General features: G+C 44.4%; 1 protein-coding gene across 1 annotated transcript; it reads left to right on the forward strand.

Annotated features, from left to right (window-relative positions):
- Positions 1 to 3,973: 3,973 nt before the first annotated feature.
- On the forward strand, positions 3,974 to 16,337 carry LOC146184104 (chromosome-associated kinesin KIF4-like). The gene is made up of 4 exons (XM_084608487.1): positions 3,974 to 4,199; positions 7,551 to 7,741; positions 12,547 to 12,808; positions 16,156 to 16,337. The coding sequence occupies exons 1-4, from the start codon at positions 3,974 to 3,976 to the stop codon at positions 16,335 to 16,337; spliced, it is 861 nt and encodes a 286-aa protein (XP_084464613.1).
- Positions 16,338 to 23,996: the final 7,659 nt, after the last annotated feature.

Below are 23,996 nucleotides of genomic sequence, written 5' to 3' on the forward strand. Positions count from 1 at the left end.
CACAATGCCTTATGCTTCATTATCCCGGCATTCCTTCGCCCTTTGGCCTTAAGTGGTTGCTCATGCTTTTCAATGTATGCCAATCCTTCGTTTACCCATACCCCCAGATATTTATATTCTGCTACTCTAGGTATTTCATGGTCTTGTATTTTAAGACCCTGATCAGTTGAGCCGTTGAAAATCATCAGACCCGACTAAATTGCGCTGAAACTGAAGCATAGAGCGTCCCCTTCGTCTCCGCAATACTTAACTAGAGTTTGCAATTCTTTCAGACTATCTGCTAGCAGCACAATATCGTCTGCATACATCAAACCGGGGAGGCGCTGCTCTACCACCTTTCCACCTAATCTATATGACAGGTTAAAACCTAGGCTACTCTCTGTATCCTCCGTTCCAGCTTTATCATATAAAGCATGAACAGCACCGGTGATAGAGGACGGCCTTGTCTTAATCCTTTGCATACTTTGACATCGTCCGTACTTCTTATCCCTTCCCACGTAATTTCTACTTTATTATCCTGGTATATTTTCTGTAGGAACTCTATTATCTCATAACCGATACCTTCTTCTTTTATTATGTTCCACAGGAGTTCCCTGCTTACGTTGTCGTACGCCCCGTTTATGTCTATTTACAAAGGTCTATTTTCCACTCTAGATATCTCGATGCTTTGGGTAAGGACGAACAGGCTATCATCTAAGCGCCTACCATTTCTAAAGCCGTTCTAAGTTCTCCGAGTGTCTTGTTACATTCTACCCATGCTTGCACCTTTAACTTCACCGCCTGCCTGGCTAACCTGTACATAACAGATGTTATGATAATCGGCATGTAGTATTTTATGTGCATCCTGTCTCCTTTCCCTTTATAAATCAAATTCATTTTACTCTGCCGCCAGCTGTCCGGAATTTGCGTATTCGTTATGACTGTTTCCAGAGCTTTTAACAACGTTTCCTTACTTTTTGGACAGAGTTCATTAATCACCTTGATCGGAATTCCATCTACTCCTGTAGATGTGTTTTTAGGAATATTTTTTTTCTGCCTTTATTCAGTTTAGATTGGTCAGTTCTAAGCTGCTTTGAATTCCGCTACCTTGTGTTGCTTCCTGATTTGCGGAGATTACCCTATCGTCGCTCTTAAATGACTCGGCTATAACTGATGTAATGTAGTTCACTGCGTTGTCTCCCTTTAAACAATTTCCCGCGTTATCTTGAATCCGATCCTGCCTTATTTTACTTTGGACGAGGGCCTGCACCTGAAGTTTCTTTTGTCGATATGATTCCCATTTTTGGTCGATTTCCTCCTGAGATACATGTGCTTTATTTGCCATTCGATGTTCTCTTGAAGCAGCCCGTCGTTGTTCAATAGCTTCCCTGATTTCCTTATTCCACCAGCTCCGTGGCTTCCTCTTTCCATTCCAGCGGTTTGCTACTTTAACCTCCTAAATTTTCCTCCTTATGAGTAGTTCTACCGGTTCATAATCCCAGTCTTCCGTGGGGCTTTTCTCCATTGCTTCCTCTATGTCTGCTGCTATCTGCGCTATTTGATCGTCGTTTAATTTTGCGTTTACGTTTTTTCTAATTTCCATTTCTTTTTTCATCAAGGGCCCCATCTGCAGACTAATACGTTTATGATCACTTGCCAGACTATACTCCCCTTCTTTGACTATTTCCAATATTGTGACCTTGCTATAAATTTCCTTCGACATTAGACAATAGTCAATGGTCGTTTGCCTGTTGCAGAATTCCCACGCGATTTGCCATTCACATTTTGTTTCTCTAATTACTATAACTAGATCGTGTCGCTCAAAGAAATCTAGCATTAGCTACGTGGTGGCGCCATCTGCACAAAAGAAGTCGTACTAGATAGAGTTCTGGTTTTCGCCGGCATGATATCGCCATCAAATTGTATGTTAGCAATGCGCAAAATTTTCGGAAATGTACTGTTACTTGCTTAATTTCTTTTTAGTTCCGTAACAGATCATTTCTTATGACATAGTGTGTGAGAAAGCTTACACAAAACACCCCTTTACTCAAACGAAATAGTGAGGATCTTTGATGTATCGGTGGCATGCTCGTCTCACAGTAAGAAGCACAGGAGAAAGAATCCCGGTATGTTCGGAGTACTTTCATTTACTTTTATTTCTTTCGTTCATTTTGGATTTTCGCGTTACAACGGAGAAGAAAAACAACGCCGGTACCGGATTTTCTGCGACACGGGGCCCTTACGCTTTAGCATAAAAGGCACTGTATCGGTGACTTTTCTCCTTGGACAGCTGACCGCATCGTAAGAGAAAGTAGAAATGTGGGAGCGCAAACACCAATGGAAGCAGTAGTAGAGGGCTACGGAGTAATTTTGACCACCTGAGGATCTTTCACGTGCACTGAGATCGCACAGCATACAGACTATAAGACGTAAAGGCGGGGTATTTGTCGCACTTCTCGGTGCACTCCGAAACCTCGCCTTAAGGGAAGAGAGGTAGGAGGTACTGAAAGTTGTGCCATAGTGGAATACTACCGAATCATTTCGAACACCTGGGGATCTAGCGGTCACTGACGTCTTGGCAGTATGCGAATACCTTTTTTAATACGAAAACCTTTCTAGGCTCATGAAGTGAAAAGCTCCGCAAAAGCAGCCCTTGTGTGTGCTTCCGTATTCTCGCTCGGTACTTGTTTTATTCCAGCAGTTTTAAAAAGGAATAAGCTATGCGCGTATCCTGTGTATCGCAACTGTGCACTGATGTGTCACTCGCAAATAGCGGGCGCACGATCATTGAGGTTATGAATTAAAGCGACTACTGGTGGTAGGTAAATGATAAAAATTATAGGCCTCGATAGATTATGGCTATTCCTATCGACTAATAATGATAATTAATGACGAATAAAAATGACTTCTAATGGTGAATATGCAAAAGTATACGATCGTAATGACCGTAACTAATTGGAAATGAGTAAAAATGCTTAGCTATGAATGGTAAGCACTAAAATGACTAGACATGACTCGTCATGACTACGAAACGACCAATACGTCAAACGACGACTTGAGTGTCCGCAACTAACGAAAAAGAAGTAACAATGCTTAGCGATGGGAGACAAATGATAGGAGATGAGGGGTAGGCTTTCGCCGTTCTTGTCTTATGATTGACATCTATGAGACGCGAGAGCTTCAATGGGCTAGGAAAGCCAAGGCTGCTATGGCCGGGAGTTTGGCCTGCAAGGGTCCTTGACCTAATTAAGATTTTGTGTCCATGATTCCGAGATGCCTAGTCAAGATTCTTCGCCTTCCTTCTCCAAAGCCTAACTTAAACAGATTGGATTTGCCCTTCCACATGCGCTCCACGTTCACCCCCATGGTGCGTCTGCCTGCCAAGCGCGCAGGCTTCTGCGTATATTAAGCTCCGCGGCTAGTCAGGTTGTTATGCCGGAGCCCGGAGTCGCTGTGGAGATCCGGTGTGGAGAGCCGACGCAGCTGGTTGCCATAGCGATGGCGCATGCGCAATTAAAGCCTTGGCCGACCACGGCGAAACTCGCGGAACTAAGCCAGTAAAGCTTTCACTTTAAAAGCTTGAAAGGGACGCCATAGTTGTGCACGGGCAGATTCGTCAGCTGGTTGCTGCTTTCAACCACTCTCTCTGTTCCTGTTTATTTAAATCGAGCATAGATGTATTCTTTAAGCAATTCTCTGTTGTTGTTTTTTCCGCATTCATCTGCTTTTAAGCGCTGGAGAAGCTTGATGAATTTAAACGTACCGGATTTGTGAGGCTCTTGAATGAATGCGTCGACTCATTTTTGAATTTGCAGTGAATTGCGGCAACTCATTGCAATGCCAGATGCGCAGCACACCTCTTTGTAGTAATGTTTCAAGCTACTGCTGTACCTCCAAAGTTTCTCTTTCATTTCCTCGTTAGCTGCTTTCGGACAAAGTTTTATCCTTTGATTATCATTTTTCTCTGCAGACCTCTTGCTCAATCAAAACCGGAATGGAGAAAACTATCCCCGTGAAAGTGGCGCTGCGCTGCCGCCCACTAGTGTCCAATGAAGTACTGGAAGGGTGCCAAGTTTGCACACGGACAGTGCCGAATGAACAGACTATAGTTTCACGTGGTGAAAAAATGTTCAAATTTGACTACGTTTTCGGTGAAGAATCGAGCCAGGCTGAGGTCTACGAGGCATGCGTCTCCAGCCTGCTGCCCAGGATATTTGAAGGTGAGCTTATATAAAGCCTGCCCACAAAAATAACGATTAAAAGTTTTCATTTCTATCCCACGGGTAAACTTGGTTCTGGAGACACGAAAATGTAGCAGCATCGTTATTTACCTTTCTTGCATGGCCGTTAAAGAGAACAACGGTGTTGGCGCATTGTTGTAGTGCCAAAATTGTTACTACGTTTGTCATAATGTCGGGTTCTGACGAACTCTCTACCTTTCTGAAATGAGAGATTAGCGCCATTTTTCAAGCGCCTACAAATCTTGTTAAACCAGTATTTGTGGTTTCCCTTGCCTTGGTGGCTAGGTATGGGGGTGACGTATAGGTGGTTGATTTTCTAGAAGACGTTATTAAGGTAGTAACATAGTATAGCTAAATTAGGCTGAATTATTTTGTTGCCTAGCATGATGAATTAGAAAATGAACTTTTGCACGCTAAACGTTATTTAAGGGTAATGAACAAAACGCTGGTCATTGCAGTCTTGCTCCGAAAAGCAATGATAGACCGCAGTGTTCTTGCACCACTTATCTGTTCTTGTGGTGCTGTGTAGAGCATGATGATGCACCCCAACAACACAAGGCGTAAGATGGCCAATGTGTGCCAGCGCGCTCCTAATCCGCGAGTAAAGAAACGGCTGACAAAGGCGCTTAACAACAGTAATGCGTGAAGAGGTTGCTTTATTAAAATCGGTGGTAATTTTTCAATAATGTCTTCTTGTGAGTAGCTCCGATACACGCACAGCAAACAGAAATGGTTCCATGCATGCACATTACATTGGTTTACATTATCTCCAGATGCAGAATAAAACATTTTCTACCTTATTTGAACATTGTAATGTATTTGCAGCCGTAGCAAACACTTTCTCAATAACCAAAATTTTGTGGCTTGAAATGACTGCACAATCGCTGAATTTCAATGGAGACAAAATTTTACAGCACCTGTACATGTATTATTGTTTTGAGAGGTGGAGAGAGTCAAAGACGATCGTCAGACAGTGAGGCTCCTTATCCAGTAAATTCAATGGACATTCAGATACAACAAAAACACAGTTACAAAAAAATTACAGGAGTGCATTTAATTTCACTTAAGAGCTTAATGGCGAGAGCCTTTGTACATTCTTTTCTTCTACCTCTTCTCTTCTACCTGTATATTGTCTTTGTGTACTCGTTATAAATTCTTTTCTCTCTTTCCTTTGGTGTCGTGGTCGGTGACATCGGCATCTTAGGACTCCTCTGCTTGACACGCGAGACTGAAAGGATTTACATGGACCATACTGGGCTTTTATAGGAACTAGTCTTAAGTAGCCGAATCGGGAAATTATGTCGACGTCAAAACGTATTTCGGCGTCCTGGCCGGATAAATTATGTCGACTTTAGAACCAATTGCGACGTCTGCCGGACACATCTGGCGAACCAATCTCGCGTGCGGCGAGATTTTCGACGTGGTCCTTCAAAGGTTTTTGTCTTAAAAGAACGGTACAGACGCGACAACCTATTTTGATGTATGCGCGTGAAAGAACTGTTCTCTCCGTTTCTTCGAAGCGTTTGGATAAGAGGCCTCTGTAAGAGGAGCTGCTGCTGTGCGCTTGGAAGGACAAGGGGAAGGGTGTCCAGGCAGTGCTGGCTGTCTGCTGTTTTTGGTGCGCCACCAGACTCGATTCTAGCTTGTAAAGCGCACTATGGTGCCTGTATAATTTTTTCTTAGGCCTTCTCCCACATCGTCACCCATCGTGATCCTCTCTCTTCTCCCCTTCCTCAGGGCAGAGTAGCAGGCGGATTTTATTCATTCCGGCCAGCCTCTCTGCCTTCCATGTCAATAAACCCATCTATGGATGGGAGAGATGAAATGGGCTCTTGGATAGCTGAAACATCCCAAACGAGTCAAATTCTGTACCTCAGCAGGATTTGGCAGGCGAACGGAAGAGTAAATGTCCTGCATGCCAGGATTATAACTAACTATAAATAACTCTGGTGCATTTTACGGTGTAGAACTTGCCATGGCACTATATCGCTACCGCATATTATCTGCTGAACAGCGTCATTAATCTGCTTCTCTAGTGTCATCGAATGTCAAGCTAAGCCTATAAATTATGTAGTTACATTTTCTCTCAATCCATGCCGAAAGGAGGGCCCCTGGTGTGATCTTGGAGCCAGATTCGTTCATTCAGGGGACGTTCTGCGTAGCAGCTAAAGCATTTAGTGGTGATTTAGCTTGGCTCAGAGCATAAATGGATATAAATATATGATCTAGCGTTCATTGAATTAAATTTTAATTCGCGTATTTTGTACGTATGGTTAGGTTTAGCGAAGTATGTAACGGCTGATTTAGGCTTTGCTTAGGGTGGAGGCCTAATTAACGTATTTAGTCCAACCTTGTCAAAACGTATGAAGGCGGCGACATCCGAAGCGTAGCTCGAAAGTCTGGCAACTTAGCATGAGAAGAAACCGGCTACCGAGATGGCGTGCAAAGCTTGTCCTGGGGCTGTTTGAAAGCCACACGTAGCGAGGTATTGAGCCAGCCCAGCAAATTTGAAGAGTGCGTGTGGTTAAGCGTTTCCAACAAAAATGTTCGATTTCTCTCATGCCATAAATGAAATTACAGCAGGCACAAAAAGTCATAAAGGATTGAATACCTTTTTTCCTCTGCCCACATAACTGTTTCATTTGCCTATAGTTGGTGAACTACCGTAAGTGCATCATGCAGCAAGAGTTCAAACTGGATACAGCAAAAACACTGGCAGTGTAATGCGCTTTTCGAGTAGCAACAATATGCATCATATTGTGCACCAAAACTGAACAGTTTAGGACGTGTTGCACATTTCTATTAGGCGTCTGTAAGCTGAAATCGCCGTGATCGAGGTGTGTGCACGAGAGAAGACGTATGGCATTGAAATCCAAGAGGGCCTAGGCAAAAGTGATTTTCTATTCTTTTTGGGGCTTTCTTTGAAGAATGCGCATTCTGTAATCATTTTTTCATTAGGAGTGCTCTCAAAAAGAGAAAGCCTTACTGCTGCCATTGGTTCCAAGCCCTCTACATCGCATCCAGACCGTGCACATCCATCACACGTCGCATGCACGCCTAAGCTAAGGCAGTGGCTGTCTCGGACTTTGATTTTGAGCAGATTCACGTTATAAATTTTTTAACTTCGTGTCCGTATTGTCGTCATACCCAAATTTGTCAGGAAATGAGGCGCCCCCTTTTCATCTCTTAGTTGTAGGCATAGTTTGTGCATTTTGCTAATTTTCTATGAGGCCCCCATCCGCTTATACTTGCTAGATCCAATTTTACATTTTCAATGAGTTCACGTCAGCGATTATGTTTGAAACCAAGAATGTATCTTCTATGTTCAAGGCTACAACGGCACCGTTCTCGCCTATGGCCAAACGGGCTCTGGAAAAATGTTCACTATGGGAACGAGCTCGTCGTCCAATGACACCGGCTGTGACGATGCGAGCATTATCGCCAGTATAGTTGACAATATTTTCAAGCATATCACGACAAGCCCAGAGAAAATTTTCCTTGTGCGAGCTACTTTCCTCGAGGTGAGTGCATTGTATGCAAGACAGCAAATACGGGACGTGTAATTCACGAAAATGTACTAAATATGGCCAATAAAGTTTAAGGAGCCAAACTGTGAGAGCTATTCTGCTGTATGTATATATGACTGTCGATAATCAGGTCATAAGTGAAATGCCACCGATATATTTGTTGAGATGAAGACTTCATTCCCAGGTGGTGCTTCTTGAACGAGTTCCCCTATAAATAGAGAAGCTTTGTTCACTAATGTGTTCACAATTCGACCATTTCCTAAGCATCGCACAACGAGATTGCGCCATTGCGTTTGTCGTCAAAAGACATAAATGCTGCTTCTTAAGGAATTATTGATTTTAACCTTTTACACAACCACCACATAGGCGGAATAAGCGGCGTTTATTTTATTTTAGCAATCTGAGTGGCAAAAAGATCCAGCTCTGTTTCGATTCGAGTGCGATAGGAGTAGACTTAGTGGGAAAACCAAGCACGGTCGTCAACTTCTGGCTGATGAATCATTTGCTTGAAGTCTTGACCCTTGAAGCTTTTACTTGTCTATGCTGTGCTTTCTGTGTATATGCCTATTTCTCTTGAAGTAACCCTGTATGTTATGCCTACATCAAGGGTTTTTTCTTTATTTTGCTGCAAATTCCTTGAATAAGCAGGCGAATATTCGAGTGCAACTGAATTTTTTTTCATGCCTTTGAGATACAAACTGAACCTAAATGTAGGAGGCATCAGGTTTGTAGTTGTACAACTGGCTTGTCATGGATTTAATGTCATTTCTACTTTCTCGCAGATATGCAAGGAAAATATTTTTGATTTATTCTCCAAAAGTTCATTCCGAGAACCATTGACGATACGGGAGGATCACGCTGGCACGATAAGGGTAAGATTTCACTAGTGCATTAAATTGTTTTGGGCTAACAGCATGATTAGGAGCGTGCAGCTCGAAGTACGTCGGCTATGATTATATAGTTACGTGATTATAATAGGCTGCTCCTATTTTGGGGTACCCGCATTAGCAATGATGCAGTGCTTATGCATTGTGCGGCGCTCTTAAACCTTAATACAGAACTGTAAGCTTAAAATTAGAATTTCCCAGCTAACCAAACAGGCAGAAACATAAGCGTGATCTCAAGCAAAAACCATCTGGATATCCAGATGCGATTCCATCGGAGGCACCCTCAGCAGGAAAAGTACATGGAGCCTTGTCAGCCCTACTGAAAAACCAAAAGTTCTACGAGGCAATAACTTCATACAATCTCGCCTAATCGCATAGACTCTCATACGGTGGACATCATTATCATAAAATATTTCGCATAATTTATAATAATACACAAGAGTATATGAGATCTTATGCAATTATATCCGACTTGTATGTGATTGCTTATGCGAATTAAGTGAGATCGTGTGAGAAAATGTGAGGATATTGCCTCACATGTTTTCAGTACCCTACTGAAAAACCAAAAATTATACGTGGCAATAACCTCATAAAATCTCATCTAATCGCATCGACTCTCATACGGTTCACATAATTATCATAAAATATCCTACATAATTTATGATAATATAGAAGAAGCTATGAGACCTGATGCAATTATATGCGAGTTGTATGTGATTTCTTATGTGAACTGAATGAGATTGTGTGAGAAAATGTGAGGTTATTGCCCCATACAGTTATTTCAGTAGGGTAGGGAGGTGCTTCATTGAACCTAATAAATCCAAAGGCAAACAAAGCAGTAACTTGAGGAGGGTACTCAATGGCTTCAAAGGCACCGATCCCAGCTCGCCGGCAAACTAAAAGAAATATACTCATGTACGACCGTAGATGAAGATGAGGAATTTAGAACATACACTAGAGAAAAAACACTATAATTAGGATGTAGAATTCCCCGTCGTAGAAATAAAAACCGCATTAATGAGTATGAGGCGAGATACGACACCAGAAGACGACCTGATAACGGTCGGCCTTCTGGCCAACCTCAACGATCAAACCCTGGAAGATTTTACGGCCAGTAATGATTGCTGGGACTCGGGATGTTACCAAATGACTGGAAAACATCCATAGTAATGTTCATCCCAAAGCCGGACATAAAGATAAAAAAGAAAATTTAAGACCAATCACTCTCACGTCCTGCACCGATAAGCTCATGGAGGTGGCAGTAAGGAAAAGGCTGTCCGACTATTTGGAAGAGCATGGGCTGCTGCCGCCCTCCATGTTCGGCTTCCGGTCACTTTTATCAGCGCAGGATGTACTGCACCAAATCAATAGGGAAGTTATTGATCTCCTTTTAGGGAGTTCAGAGACAGGACGATTTTGACCCTGGACCTGATCATGGTCTTTGAAAACGTAAAGTATTGTAAAAGTGAAAATTTCAAACGGCAACAATTGCGGCGAGAAATATTTTAGCTACATAAATATTTAGAAAATCAGAAATCTTATATCAGATTGGGCAATAAAAAAATTAGCTGAGGTTTAGCTTTAGTTCAATCCGGTAGGTTGCGTAAGCAAAGCCGACGTAGCTTCTCTTTCTGTTCTTATTCTTCTTCCTTCTTCTTTCTTCTTCTTCTGCTTCCGCGGCGCGGCGGGGCTACCGACTGGGTTTACCCGACAGCTTGAACAGGGGCCCCATCTACCGTCGCTGTAAAGGTCGAACGTGGCTACCGGCCAGGTTTACGCTACGGGTTGAAACCTGGCGTAGTATTGCTTAGGCAATAAAAATTCGGGCCAATCGATATGGGAACACGGGGAACGCCTCAAGGAGCTGTTCTTTTCCGCTGCTCTTTAACGTTGCCCTCATAGTGCTCCCAGAGAGGCTCAACGCCAGTGAATGGCGTACGCCACGCCATCTACGCGTACGACATTACCATCTGGTCGTTCCACGGGTAACTTAGGGCAGATGGTGGGAGCCTTCCGAGAGGAGTGCGCTCCGAATAAATCAGAACTCTTGCACATTGCAAAACCTAAAGATCTAGGACAAAACATACACATTTACGTTAACGGCAATCCGATACCAGAAATGGACATACTTCCGGTATCGGGATTGCAAATTGATAACCTCTGTAACACTTACAAGACCCTGAAAAATTAAAGTCACTTTCAGAGAAATTAGTAGGATGATTGGCAGGATCTCCGGCAAGAACGGTGTACGTCTTGAAAAAGAAACCGTTTGCCTGGTTTAGGCGTCCGGCGTCACTCGTGGGGAGTACGTGGCGCCCTATCTCAAGCTGAGGAAGAGCGACCGTGGAACCCTTGACGCGGTGATTCGGGCGGCGGTTAAAAAGGCGCTAGGACTCCCGGCCAGAACCTATGCGGAGTGCCTGCTCCAAATCGGGATCCATAATAGCATACGGGAGCAGATTGAGGCCCGCAGAACAAAGCATATTTCTAAGCTGTCCGTGTCCAGCATCGGCAGGCAAAACCTCAGAGAACTAATTCTCAGGCTTCTCCCCATCATCTCCCCGTCATCGAAAACAGAGTGGACACCTGGGATATGTGGAAAATATTTTTACGGTTTAGCCGCTCTCTAAAAACATGAATTGGGAGCATAATACGGGGAAGCTGCAAGCCTGCAGAGCAACATTTATGCAAAATAACTATGGCAGTAAGAGAGGCACATATATTACGTGGATGCAGCGGGTCCCCCGCGAGGACGGCATCTGCACCATCACTGTTGTGCACGAAGAAAGACAGGTGAACGGGCTCTCAGTAAAAACTAGTGACGCGCTGATGTTGGAGGAAGTGGCGATTGCACTGGCCTCCACCCACTCCGACACAGCGTACATAATGTCGGACTCGCAACAGGTTTGCCAAAATTACGTGCGGGGTACAATAGCGCCACTCACCTGCAGAATATTATTGGCACATACGCGCAATTGAGATTCAGCTACTTGTAAAAAAAAAAACAGATAATGGGGGTGTACGGTCGCCAGATGGTGGAGGGGAACGAGACCGCTCACGCGGTTCCCGAGCTTTCCTACCCGTGGTTCCGCTAAAATAATCCGGTTCCACCGCAGCAACTATAACAATCCCGCTCATAATTTATGCGAAGATGGAAACTCATTTCCCCCTCTGCACGTGGGAGCTCCCGTGAGCCGCCAAGGCTTCAAACCGGGTGTTTTAAAATCTCGCCATGCTAAAATACGTAGGGGGTCCGGCATTCACGGGTAGGGGAAAATTCCGCGGGAAGTATGCTGACCCATCCCACATGGTCTAGGCTTGCCAGAAAAACACAAATATAGCAGTTATAACATCCAACTAGGGAGGGCTGGAAGGCGGCCCTGTCCAGCTCGGACCTGGGGGAGCGGGCCCGGATCCAGAGAGCTCGAGCAGTGGCAGCGGCCAATGGCGTCTTGGAATCGGGTCTGCCACCCAGCGCCATAGCCATCCCCACTTTCCGTTCACAAATCATTTCAGCCTCACAATTAATGTATTTTCTTCCTCCTCCTAAACTTATAAAAGGACTGTGACCAAATATCTACCTTGAAATAACGTTTTGTCGGGCTAGTTGGTGAGAGTTCATGTTCAAGGCGCGAAAACGCACATGGACACAAGAAATGCAACGGGACGAAGCGCCTTTTCCCGTTGCCTTTCTTGTGCTCCTGTTTAGTTTCGCGCCTTGAACTTATGATGAAATCTCTATACTTGGTATTTTTTAACAGTGCAATGTTCCTTGCATGCTTATTCTCAGATGAAAAAAAGGTGGTACTAGAAATGTTCGCTCTTCCTTTTGATCCCATGTTCAGCTTTCACGTTGAGCGCGAACGCTTCCTGATACACTGTCTGTGCTTTTGTTTCAACTTGTATGAACAGGGGACCAACCTGACGGAAGTAAGTGTGACCACTCCCGAAGAGACAATCCAGCTCCTCGAGAATGCCTCTGCATCTCGAAGCACAGCTTCGACCAACATAAACTTGCGGTCATCTCGGTCTCACGCAATCTTCACCATGATTGTAGAGCAGAGGGACAAAGGAGATGGTGGCTCCACAAGGCTAGCCAAGTTCCATACAGTGGATCTCGCTGGATCTGAACGAGCTGGAAAAACTAATACAGTTGGCGAAAGGCTCAAGGAAGGTTTGTTGCCAACGTTTCAATGTTTAAGCTGCTAGTTGTTGGTGGATGGCTCTAATGCTGGGAAAGGGCGAGCAGCTCGAAGGTAATAAGGCACTGTAGTCAAACTGCGGCAGAATAGTTCAGATGAGGGTGCGCTACATTTACGCTCCGTAACATATCCAGTGATTTCGAATTTTTTGGACGAGAATGTACAGTTTTTGTGCAGCTTGTAGTCCGCCATGTTCTCCATGCAGCTTTTATAGTCGACGTTTCGATAATTTATTTTGAACGCCAGATTTCATACACTACATGTAGGGTTGAATATTTCTCTACGAGGTTCAATACTTTGCTTCATTGCTCACGCAAGTGACTCAGGACGTCTTAACCAGTGTCCTACATGGCTTTTGTGATAAGCGAATTACGCGTAATAGTAAATTATCCATTGCGATCACAGCACACGGTTGTAATTTAGTGCTTCATTTTCAAAGATACAGCGCTTGATATCAAATCATATCGTGTTCTAGGGTTTAGCTGTTTGGTTGGCCCTTAGCTGACATTTCATTATCAGTGTCAAAAGATGGATGAGTGTGTACTCCTAAGCGCACAATAATTGCTTTCTTCACCATCATCTCAAGTTTTAGAGAGCGCAGCTTTGACCAATACTTGGAGTTAATAATGCCGATTGCATTTAACGACTACATTTTCGATTTCCTTTGTCTGTCATGGCTCCATCCACAAAACTCTGCAGGACAAACGTGGGTGCCTTAACGAGGTTCACAAAAATTTTTATTTTTCATGTTGTTTTTCTCAGTCCACTTAAACATCGTTAAGTAAAGTGCACTAACTGCTAACGGATATTTTTATCCCAATTCACGTCTTTCATTTCACATAACTTGACTTATACTAGCGACTACTGATGTTATTCCCTTTCGCTGTGTCCTTTGGCCCAGGTATTGAGAAGCTCTCAATTCTGCAGCAATCAGCTGCGCTGCAACCGCATTAAACTGCCCAGAATTTAATATTGTCGGTGTCAGGTTTCCTCATAGAGCTTTGTTTTTGTAATTTAGAATGACTTTTGATCTAAAAATTTCAAAAGTATTTCGAGAATTACGTGTTGTGAGATTGAGGTATTGTTAGTCAGTGTTTAGTAAGGGTGTCCTAATAGTAATGCCCAACCTTTTTATTTTCCTCGAACGGCGTTAATATACACACACATGATATTAGGAAACAATCAATCTGCACCTCTGCTGCTTACGACTATATTGTACCGCACCATAATCTTAGCGTATTTGATTTGTTAGTGATTTTTATATGTGCACATTGCTAAATCAGAGTAAGAATGACGAGAGCAACATATTCACCGTACAGACAGGGCTACACATACATGGGAAATATGGAAGACAGAAGTTTATCCTACGACATTGACGTGATATTGGTGAATAAAATTTTGTTATTTGGGGCTCCCCTGGAGGCCTGGTGTCCTATCTCCTGAGGTATTTATGTTTTGGTGCCCTTTTACTATACTCATGTCTAAATACAAACGGCTTTAGTATAAATGAAAAAATGTCGAGTCGCTTATGCCATAAAAAATAAGAGCTGAGTTTCACTTTAATATATTCCAGTTTACTATAGCGGGATTGTGGATGATGCAACTCGGATGATTAGTTACGGGACACTCACCTATTTTCTCTTAGATCCGCAATCAATAGTTTACTATACTAAAGGTCTATAATTGTTCGCACTTCGCCGTGAGAGAAGTGGCAGTACCTATACTAAATTAGTGCGCGTTGCAGTTGCAAGGCATAGCAGTTGACTGGTGCGAGACGTCAGCTTGGTAGTGTTGTCCATGAGAGACTCGCCAATGCAAACTGCACTGTTCTGCTCCAGATTAAGCGGGCTTTACCATGCACCCACCATGTGCTATTTTTACAACTGACACCTGCCTGTCTGTGTGTGTGTCCAAAAGCTGCGACGTGGTGAAAGCTCACTGATCTACTCTTGGCGTTTGTGGCATTGCATTCTTAGAAGATGCATATTACGAAAGTACCAGGGTAACAGGGAAGGGTTTTGCCAGTGACTGAGTATACGGAGAAAGATGGGACACTATATTCTGAAAGGGTTGAAGCCGGTGTTAGAAATTTTCAGACGACGAACAGCAATGGTAAAATCATACGAGTCTGAGCATGCGACCAATGTGGGAGGGGTTACACATCAGCTGTAGAAGAACGGAGGTTTGGGCTAGTTGGTGATCATCCATGTTTAATTAGCAGTGCAAAAGGAGAGAGACGAGTGGAAGGATGTACACAAATGCTTTGTGCACCTCCGCCGTCGTTGTGTACCTCCTTCCACTCGTCTCTGTCCTTTTCCGCTGATGCCTAAACATGGTATATACATCAGCTACGCTCTAATGTGTGTGACAGTACACTCAGGAGGAAAACTGTGCAGCATCACCCGTGCCATGGTGAGAACACGGTGATAAGACATTTTGTTAGTGCCGTCTGAGTCTCTGAATACCATTGAACAACAGTAAATTTCGGCTGATACGGGACAAGTAACATTTTTATGGGATCACCACGTATGTTTCCCTCGATGTATTAGGGACTGTTCGAAATATGCAGAAAGTTTTCTGACCCTCTAACAAGGTGCTGTGAGTTTTAGACTATGGCTGATAAAGCATATTTTATTGTTTATGCCCCTTCATTTTGCACATTGTAAGTTTGGAGGTATAAGTAAATCCTAGCTGGCTCAAAAATGGGAACCATTTCTGATAAGAAGCATTTAATTGCCACGAGGGTTTAACTAGAATAAGGCGACTACAAAGTGGGGAGGCTCTACAGTGATTAAAAGGAGGCTGAGTACGTATTGGTCTGCGTCGAAATAATTCCAAATTCTAGTCAAACTGAGGCAAGCCTTGCCAAATTCGGAGATTTCTAAAGCTTCAAGACAAGAAAAGGGATATCGGTGAAACTATAGTGCCAGCCAATTTTACGAGCAAAATGCATGCGTCAATAAACAATTCAGAAACGAATACGCGAGGTCATGGTGCGCTGAAATTCAGTTCTAGACGGCGGCGGTCTGTCCTTTGTTTTCCAAGGACGCTTTTTATGGGATATTTCTAGGTTTAGCTTTCCGAGCGACAGTTATATTTTTGCCACTGAAGTATTGAAAATAGACCCAGAAAGACTTGGAGGACCAATATTTACTGAAAGTAATTTAAAAACGTTGTTCTCGGTGTCCCTTGTATGTTCGTGGACTAAGCAACCTATCGTTTGGAGGTAACATTATACGTGGTTTATGGTAACTACTTTACAGTTGCATCACTTCCTAGCACTGAGTTTCCTCTTCCGCGTTCATTTTTATTTCTCTAGATTCCTTGGGGGGCAACAGCCACACTGTGATGATTGCCTGCATCTGCCCGGCAGACAGCAACCTGGAGGAGACCCTCAGCACATTACGCTACGCGGGCAGGGCTAGAAGGATCAAAAACAAGCCTGTTGTCAACTTTGATCCCACACAAGCACGAATCACCCGACTTCGCCAGCAGGTGTGATCCCGTTTGACGTTTACTGTGGCCTATCCTTGTATTAAAAATAGCATCTTTAAAGTCTGGGTGATTACTGCCCTACTGAAAAAATTGTATGAGACAATAACCACATTTTCTAACACTATCTCACTCAATTCTCATACGAAATCACATACAAGTCGCATATAATTGCATAAGGTCTCATAGCTTCTTGTACATTATCAGAAATTATGTACGATATTTTATTATAACGATGTGCACCGTCGTAGAGTCTATGCGATTCGATGAGATTTTATGAGGTTATTGCCACGTAGAACTTTTGGCTTATCAGTAGGGTAGTCTCAAAAATTAGGAGTAGGGCAGGGCATAGAGCAGATTTTGTTTTCTAAAATTCACCGGATAGACAATCAGGACCCGGAGCTTTGGAAAGCAGCAAACGGTCATCTGCGTCTTCCATTTTAGTTAAGGTTAATGGAGGACTTATCGCCTTCATTCATCCTCATGAAGCGGCTTAATCATTAAAACAAGACACTCTACATGAACATCAACAGCATTACCTGTAGTGGCAGAAGAAACACAGGTGTAGCGACTTGCAAACTCGGTTACTATTGCATCAAAATTAGTGAGCAAGGCACCGCTACAATAACCCCCGCCTGGGTGGCGAAATGGTTACGGACCTCGACTACAGTTCCCAAGGACGCGGGATCGAATTCCGGCCTCGGCGACCACTTTTCGATGGGGGCGAAAAGCAAGGCGCCCGTGCGCTGCATGATGTCAGTGCACGTTAAAGAACCCCGGGTGCTCAAATTTCCGGATTCCTTCATTACGGCGTCTCTGATAGCATGAGTCGCTTTGGGACGTTAAACCCCACAAACAACCACCACCACTACAATAGAATTCAGATACTCGTTTGACAGCTGCATGGCGACGCTCATTAAACAATGGTTGTCTAGTTGCCTCCTTAGACTGCAAAGCATGATCGCTACGAGGCCGCACACGGCCCGCTCTAAAGCGCTCTGCATCGAACTCTTTAAGGTGGTAATTTACAATAGGAATTTCCTCAGTGTATAAGCCAGGAGCCTCACATTCAAGCTCGTGCTAATTACGAAGTCTCAGCAGCAGCCGCTTTCCTTCACCGAATTTGAAGACCTGACTCAACCAATCTCTATAGCTTTGTTCCAAACTTGTTGCTTAAAGAACTCCCAAGCTGCAAATGACTGCAGACTCAAGGCGAACCAAGAATCCAAAGCTGTCCTCACGCGCTGTGCAATCTCTTCCTCGTCTACCAGCGAAACATGAAGCTTCCATCGAGCCAACTGCGGCTTTTTTTATTTTTCGTCATTTTTATTTATTTTGTATATGCGCATAATTTCAAAATATATACCACATATATTACATTCTCAGACAGCAGGAAGCACCGGCAGGATCCCTTTTTTATTGCCAGCCCAGCTGAAGCCGCAGCTACAAACCAGCAGCGTTTCATTCACGCTTCGTCTTCTCTCCGACGAGATGACCAACGATGATGATGAATATGTACAGATGAAGATGACGTGCACGCAAGGTGCCTACACTCTTCCCACTCCCGGACGAAAGCGATCATTGTGGTCGCAGGTTACAGATGGTCAGCGGTTAGAGAAGACGGTCACGAACAGGCAATGCAGGGGCGTTTAGATAGTTCACACGTGATGCTTTCTTTAGAACCGTGTAAGGACCAAAGCAATTCTAGAGGGCACTTTGGACCAATAAAGTGCGATGAGGCGAAATCCATTAGAGCGCGGTGGATCGTAGCCCTCCACTACGACACCTCTATCTCCCTCTCTTCTTTCACTCCCACCTTCCGCCGTTCCTTTATGGCGTCGTACATGTGTCAGCGCAGAGTTGTGACAGGTACTGCGCCTTTTAAATGCTGTAAATCAATTTCAAACGTCGCTCATGCCTGCTGTACTAAGGCATCCTAGACATCTTGGTCTGCTTCTATTAGCTTTGTGGTGCTGCGTCCGAAAAAGCGACAAATAAAAGGCGCCACACGGACGCCTGGATTGGACGCCCGGCGGGATCAGCTTTGCATATGTATGAACCACCCGGTGACGTCATGACCTGTCGTGACAGTACGTCGATCGCTCCCTTGTCGAACACAACCAGCATTTAATGAAACGCATCAAAGTTCACCGGCGTTCTATAATTCGTTTACAGGAAAGGAAAGTCGCAGAAGCATCTGTCACTCGCGGAACCCCGCGTTCATCCTCACGGTAGACAAGGAGAATTATGAAGAGCGCTGTACAATCCGAGCGTGGCGCATTTTTTTTCAGCATGGTATTTATTACATGCTTTTAAATTCAGCGCAGAGTTATATACATTATTTACAGAGTAATCAGCCTGTAGCCGAAAAGTCCATTTGGAACATACAACACAACATAACTAGAATAACTAACTTCACTAAAACGGTGGCAAGGAAAAAAAACCATCGGTGGCGCAATGGATTGACACTACTTACCTCAGCACTGAGCGAATAAAAAATGTGTTCGAATGTTGAAAAAAAATCCTAGCGTGGCGCTATTGGTAAAGCCCCCGGCTGGGTATCTAAGGAATGGAGGTTCGACACCGGCGGCGGCCAGGTTTATTAATTTATTTTTAACTCTCGCTCTCAAAAGCGTGACACCTCTGAGACAACCTTCTGTCGACAACGATGAGGCATTAAAGGCATTTCGATGCCTTTCGTCGTAATGAATCGGCTAATCAATTTTCCGCACAAAAGCCACGGATGCGAGGGCACTCAGAGGGGGGTCGAATATTAAGGGCATTTTCTGGTAGCTTGAGTGGCTTAAGTTTGGAGGCGGGCAAGCTCACGGCTGTGAGTAATGCGAGAAACGAATTATTCGGGGGAAGGTGCGTCAGAAGGTGTTGTAGCTGAGAAGAAAGATGCTTCGAGCGAGAAAGTAGGGGCGGCCATAAACAAAAAAAAAGGAGAATAGGTGGTGGTTCGTTGAACGGCAGTGTTGTAGGCAAAGGTCACAGAGGAGTAGGGTCCAGTTATTGTGACGGGGGTGAATGTATGTGGATAGCTTGTCGGAAAGGGTGCGATGAAAGCGTTCTGTGAGGCCATTGGTCTGTGGCTAGTAAGTGGATGTACTTTTGTGCACCGTGCCATAGCATGAAGCACTGCAGCGAGCACTGAGAAGAGGAACGACTTTCCACTATCACTGAGGAGGAGACGCGGGGCGCCATGGCGAAGAAGTCTGGTGGAGAGAAAAAAGTTGGCGATTTGAGAAGCACAGCCAGAAGAAAGAGCTGTGGTTTAAACGTATCAGGTGAGGTGGTCGACCGCAGTAACGACACAGCGGTTGACCGCTAGTGTCAAAGGCAGGGGTCAATACAAGTCGATTCCAACCGTTTCGAAAGGCGTGAAAGGACACGGGGGAGGCAGCAAGAGACCAGCCGGAAGTGACGTGGACCATTTGGATCGTTAGCAAGGGATGCAAGACGCGACGTATTTCAATACAGAGGTTGAGAGGCCAGGCCATACGAAAAGGATCTGGATGCGGTTGTAGGTTTTCATGTAGCCAAGATGGCCAGCGTTGGGATCGTCGTTAAAGGCTTGCAGAATTTGAGAAGGTGGAGAGCGGGGACTTACGGGAACCCAGGCGTGGCCTAGCGGGCTGTAGTTGTGCCAAAATAGTTTGCCATTCCTTAGCTTTAAATTTTTGAGCTGGAGACGGAGACAGGCATTTGGAGTTCTGATAATGCCACTCAGACGATCAATCAGCTTGCGACAGTATGGGTCAGCACGTAGGTGGTGAGGGTGATGACAGCCTATTGCTGGCGCGGGAGTAACGGAGGCGGAGATAAAAAGCTGCATTACTGTAGGCTCTGAACGGCGCGGCTCAAAGGCGCAGGTGAGGATGGCGAAGGCATATATTTTGATGGCGAAGCAGTGGGCAAAAAAGAGAGAGCGTTGGCGTCTTTGTGCTGCTTGCCCGATTTGTAATTGTGAAGTTGTACTCTTGAAGATGGAGAATCCAACGCCCGAGACGTCCAGACAAGTTTTCTATTGAGGATAACCAACATAGGGAGTGGTGGTCAGTGACGACCGTACAGGTATGGACAAAACGTCTTAACGGCCAGACATTCCTGCTACATGATAGTATAGTTTTAGTCCGCGGGACTCAGAGCGCGGCTTGCATAGGCAACAACGTTTTCCGTAGAGCTGTCTTGGCGTTGCAGAAGAACAGCGCCAATGCCGTGACTATCGGTGTGCAAAATGGTTGTTGGAGGTTTATTGTCAAAATGGCAGAGGACGAGACTCGAAGTCAGAGCAGGAGACCAGACGTAGGGTGTATCCATGTGGAGAAACGCATGTAATGGGGAGACAATAGAGGCAAAATCGCTGATGAAGCGCCGGAAGTAGGATGCCAATCCCAGGAAACTCCGTAGATCTTTGACACAAGTCGGACATGGGAAGTGCAGTCCAGCAGCGAGTTTTTTCAGGGTCAATCTTAATTCCGGTGCTGCTTACGAGGTGACCAAGAACCTTAATACATTTTGACGCAAAACAGCATTTCATTTTTTTAACTCAAGGCCAGCGTTGGAAAGTGCTGTCAAAACTTAGCCAAGTCAAGTAAGATGATCTCAAAATGTCGAAGAAAAAATGACGATGTCGTCCAAGTAACTCAGACTCGTTTTCTATTTGCGCCCTCGTACAACAGTGTCAATCGTGCGCTCGAAAGTTGCAGGAGCCTTGCAGAGCCCAAAGGGCATTGCATTATATTCATATAAATCATCCGGAGTGACAAGGACAGCCTCCTCTTTGTCATCTTCAGGTATGGAGATTTTCCGGTATCCTGATCGTAAGTCAAGGCTGAAGAAAATTTGGGCACCTTGTAGACAGTCGAGGGCGTCGTCAATTCTAGGGAGGGGGTACAAATCCTTACGAGTCATTCTATGAGAGCACGGTAATCTACACAGAATCAAGCCAAGCCGCCATCCTTCACTAAAACAACGGGTGATGACCAAGAACTAAACGAATTGCATATAATGTTGCGGGCGAGCATGTCAGCAATATTTTCCTTGATAACCTTGCGCTCGGTTGAAGACACACGATATGGCCGGCGTCAAACGATGCCCGATTGGTAGGTGTGGATGCGATGCGTTGCTGCAGTGGTTTGACCCGATGCTCGAGACCTCACGTCGAATGAGGCTGCGTGCAAGGTCAATACACCGAGCAATGCGCTTCTGTTTGCTGTTGTGAGGTCGGTGCTCACCATGTTGCAAAGTTCTGCACTAAGCAAAATAGGAGATGTATCGGAGCGAGCTGAGGTACAAATAGAAGAATGATGACAGGCTCTGCGGAAGCGACTGAAGGAACAGTAGAGTGACGGCGCAGAAAAATGGGCTCCGATGTGGTCTTGAAGGCGAAGAGAAGAACTACTGGAGGATCGAAGTAGTGACACGATGCTTATGATACCCTTTGACAAGAGACGGGAGATGGTTGTAATCAAAACGTCCCCATCAGTCACGGCATCAAAAGTCACAGAAAGAATAACTTCACAGCCGGCATAGAGGGTGTGATCGGCGACAATAACCAAGAGGGAATAAGCGGGCTCTGAATATGCAGCAGTGGTGCATTCAATGACTTGAAGAGTAAGAGGGGAAGAAATCCCAGCCGAGGATGAGTGGATGGGCAGAGAATAGCACAGCGAACTCAATGTAGTGCAAGATGCCGTCAATGGTGATTCAGGCTAAGCACTGTGCAGAAGAGTTGGTATGCTCACCATTGGCAACACGTAATGTAAGGCCAGTGCAAGGAGTTCGCACTTTGTGTAGTTGTAAGTACAAGTGAAGCTGCATGACGGAAACAGCAGTGCCTGTATCAATTAATGCTTCTAGTACAATGCCTTCACCGGTTACAGTTCACATGTTTCATGGGGACAGGGGAGGAGTTGTAGCGATGTCAGGTGACGCAGCTTTACCTTCGGAAGCTGCACAACTCAGGTTACCATGCGGCGGTCAGAGGTCGACGAAATCAGGCGCTCTCGTGTATATAAAGTGTATCCGCTCCTCCGTATACACTTTGTGGCGTCACACGAGCATTTCAAAATTGCGGTCGCTCTCGGTGGGAAGAGCTTCCGAATTCCGATTTCTATTGCATTTTCTTTTTTTTTTTTTTTTTGTAATATGCGCTTCGCGCTAGGCACTAAACCTTTGCGACTAGAATCACAGGCCTATATATTATTCAAAAAAGTATAAAACGGCAATACATCGAACGACCCCGTTAACTAACTATATGGTTGTTATCCTAATAACGTTTGCTGCTGCAAGTCTTCAACTAATTTTATTTTCCATTATGGTTGTGCATTTATCAAAAATCAGACAGTTTGGAATTTAGACGCTGTTTTAATGGCCGCGGGTGCCGCCACCATTGGTAAACACCTCAATTTTTACCAATCAAAACCGCCGTTTTTGTTTATACATGGGTCCCGTGGGAAGTTTTGCATCTGGTAGTATTGAGGAGCTCTGATGGCAACCACGGAAAAGCGGAAACGGAAATAAGATCACTCGTGCTCCATCATCAGGCTCCATCATTTAACACGCTTCGACTTCTGTACAGTCAGAAACAGGGCGCTATAATCTGCTTTTTGCTGCCAGAAATAACTGGAAAATTACAGTCTCTCGATTGCATTTGTCGCGATTATGCTAGGATCCCTGGCCACCTTCACTAAAATTCAAAATTCGGGCTTGTAGAGGAGCTAGCCTTTCCAGCTTGCATTTGTACTGTGCGTCGGTTACTCGGGAGCAATGAATGCTGGCCCTGAAAAACTCTTTGGCCAGTAAACCCGAGGTATTGCGGGTAATCTGCACTAGTTAGGTCGTACGGCATTTTTTTTTTTCAATTCTTGAATGTGTCTTGCCTTGCTTCGACGCACGCGTGGGTTAAAAAATATGCGTTCGTTTTATCAGGGATACGGCCAATGTGCAGGAGGTGTTCATATGATCACACACGCTTCACTTTGACCATGACTACTAGGCGTTGGCAGGTTACCTTCGCTTTGAAAGCTGGAGCTCTAAAAGCGCGATTCCGCGTATTCATTTTTTGCGAGAAAAGTTATCCCATCGATGTCAAATCAGCCGGAATCATTGCATCAATTTTCTGTATTTACGAAACTTAAACAATCAATAATGATTATAGTTATTAACACTGTAACATATTACTCATTTCAATTTATGCAAGATTTTTTTTTCACCAGCTTCAGTAATTATCTCATCGCTCTATGTTCTAGCTACATTTCACTGAAGACCAGTTTGAGCCGCCAATATTACACGAACTCGAAAAAAAACAGGCCAAACGCAGTTCCATCAATTTTCTCTCACCGACTTGTCCTGAAGTAAAGGAAGCCTCTTCGACAGAGACATGAACCTCGCGCTGATAGTAGTCAGTTATTTCAGTGGCTTGCTCTTTTCCCACCTCCATTTATGAGAAAACAAGAAAGTATAAGAATTAAAAGTCAATGTATAGTTGTCTCGTCAGATATTATGAGATAATAGAGATATGACTGACAACGTAAGTCAATGAAAATTGAAGTATATCAATGGGTCATGGGACGGCATCAGATTAAATAGTGATGGTATTTGAATAGTGATAGGTAATGATGGTGACTGTTACGGATAATAATAGTAAATTATAGTAATAGG

The sequence above is a fragment of the Amblyomma maculatum genome, chromosome 7 (assembly GCF_055883805.1).
Source record: "Amblyomma maculatum isolate TAMU_Amacu chromosome 7, ASM5588380v1, whole genome shotgun sequence".
Taxonomy (NCBI): domain Eukaryota; kingdom Metazoa; phylum Arthropoda; class Arachnida; order Ixodida; family Ixodidae; genus Amblyomma; species Amblyomma maculatum.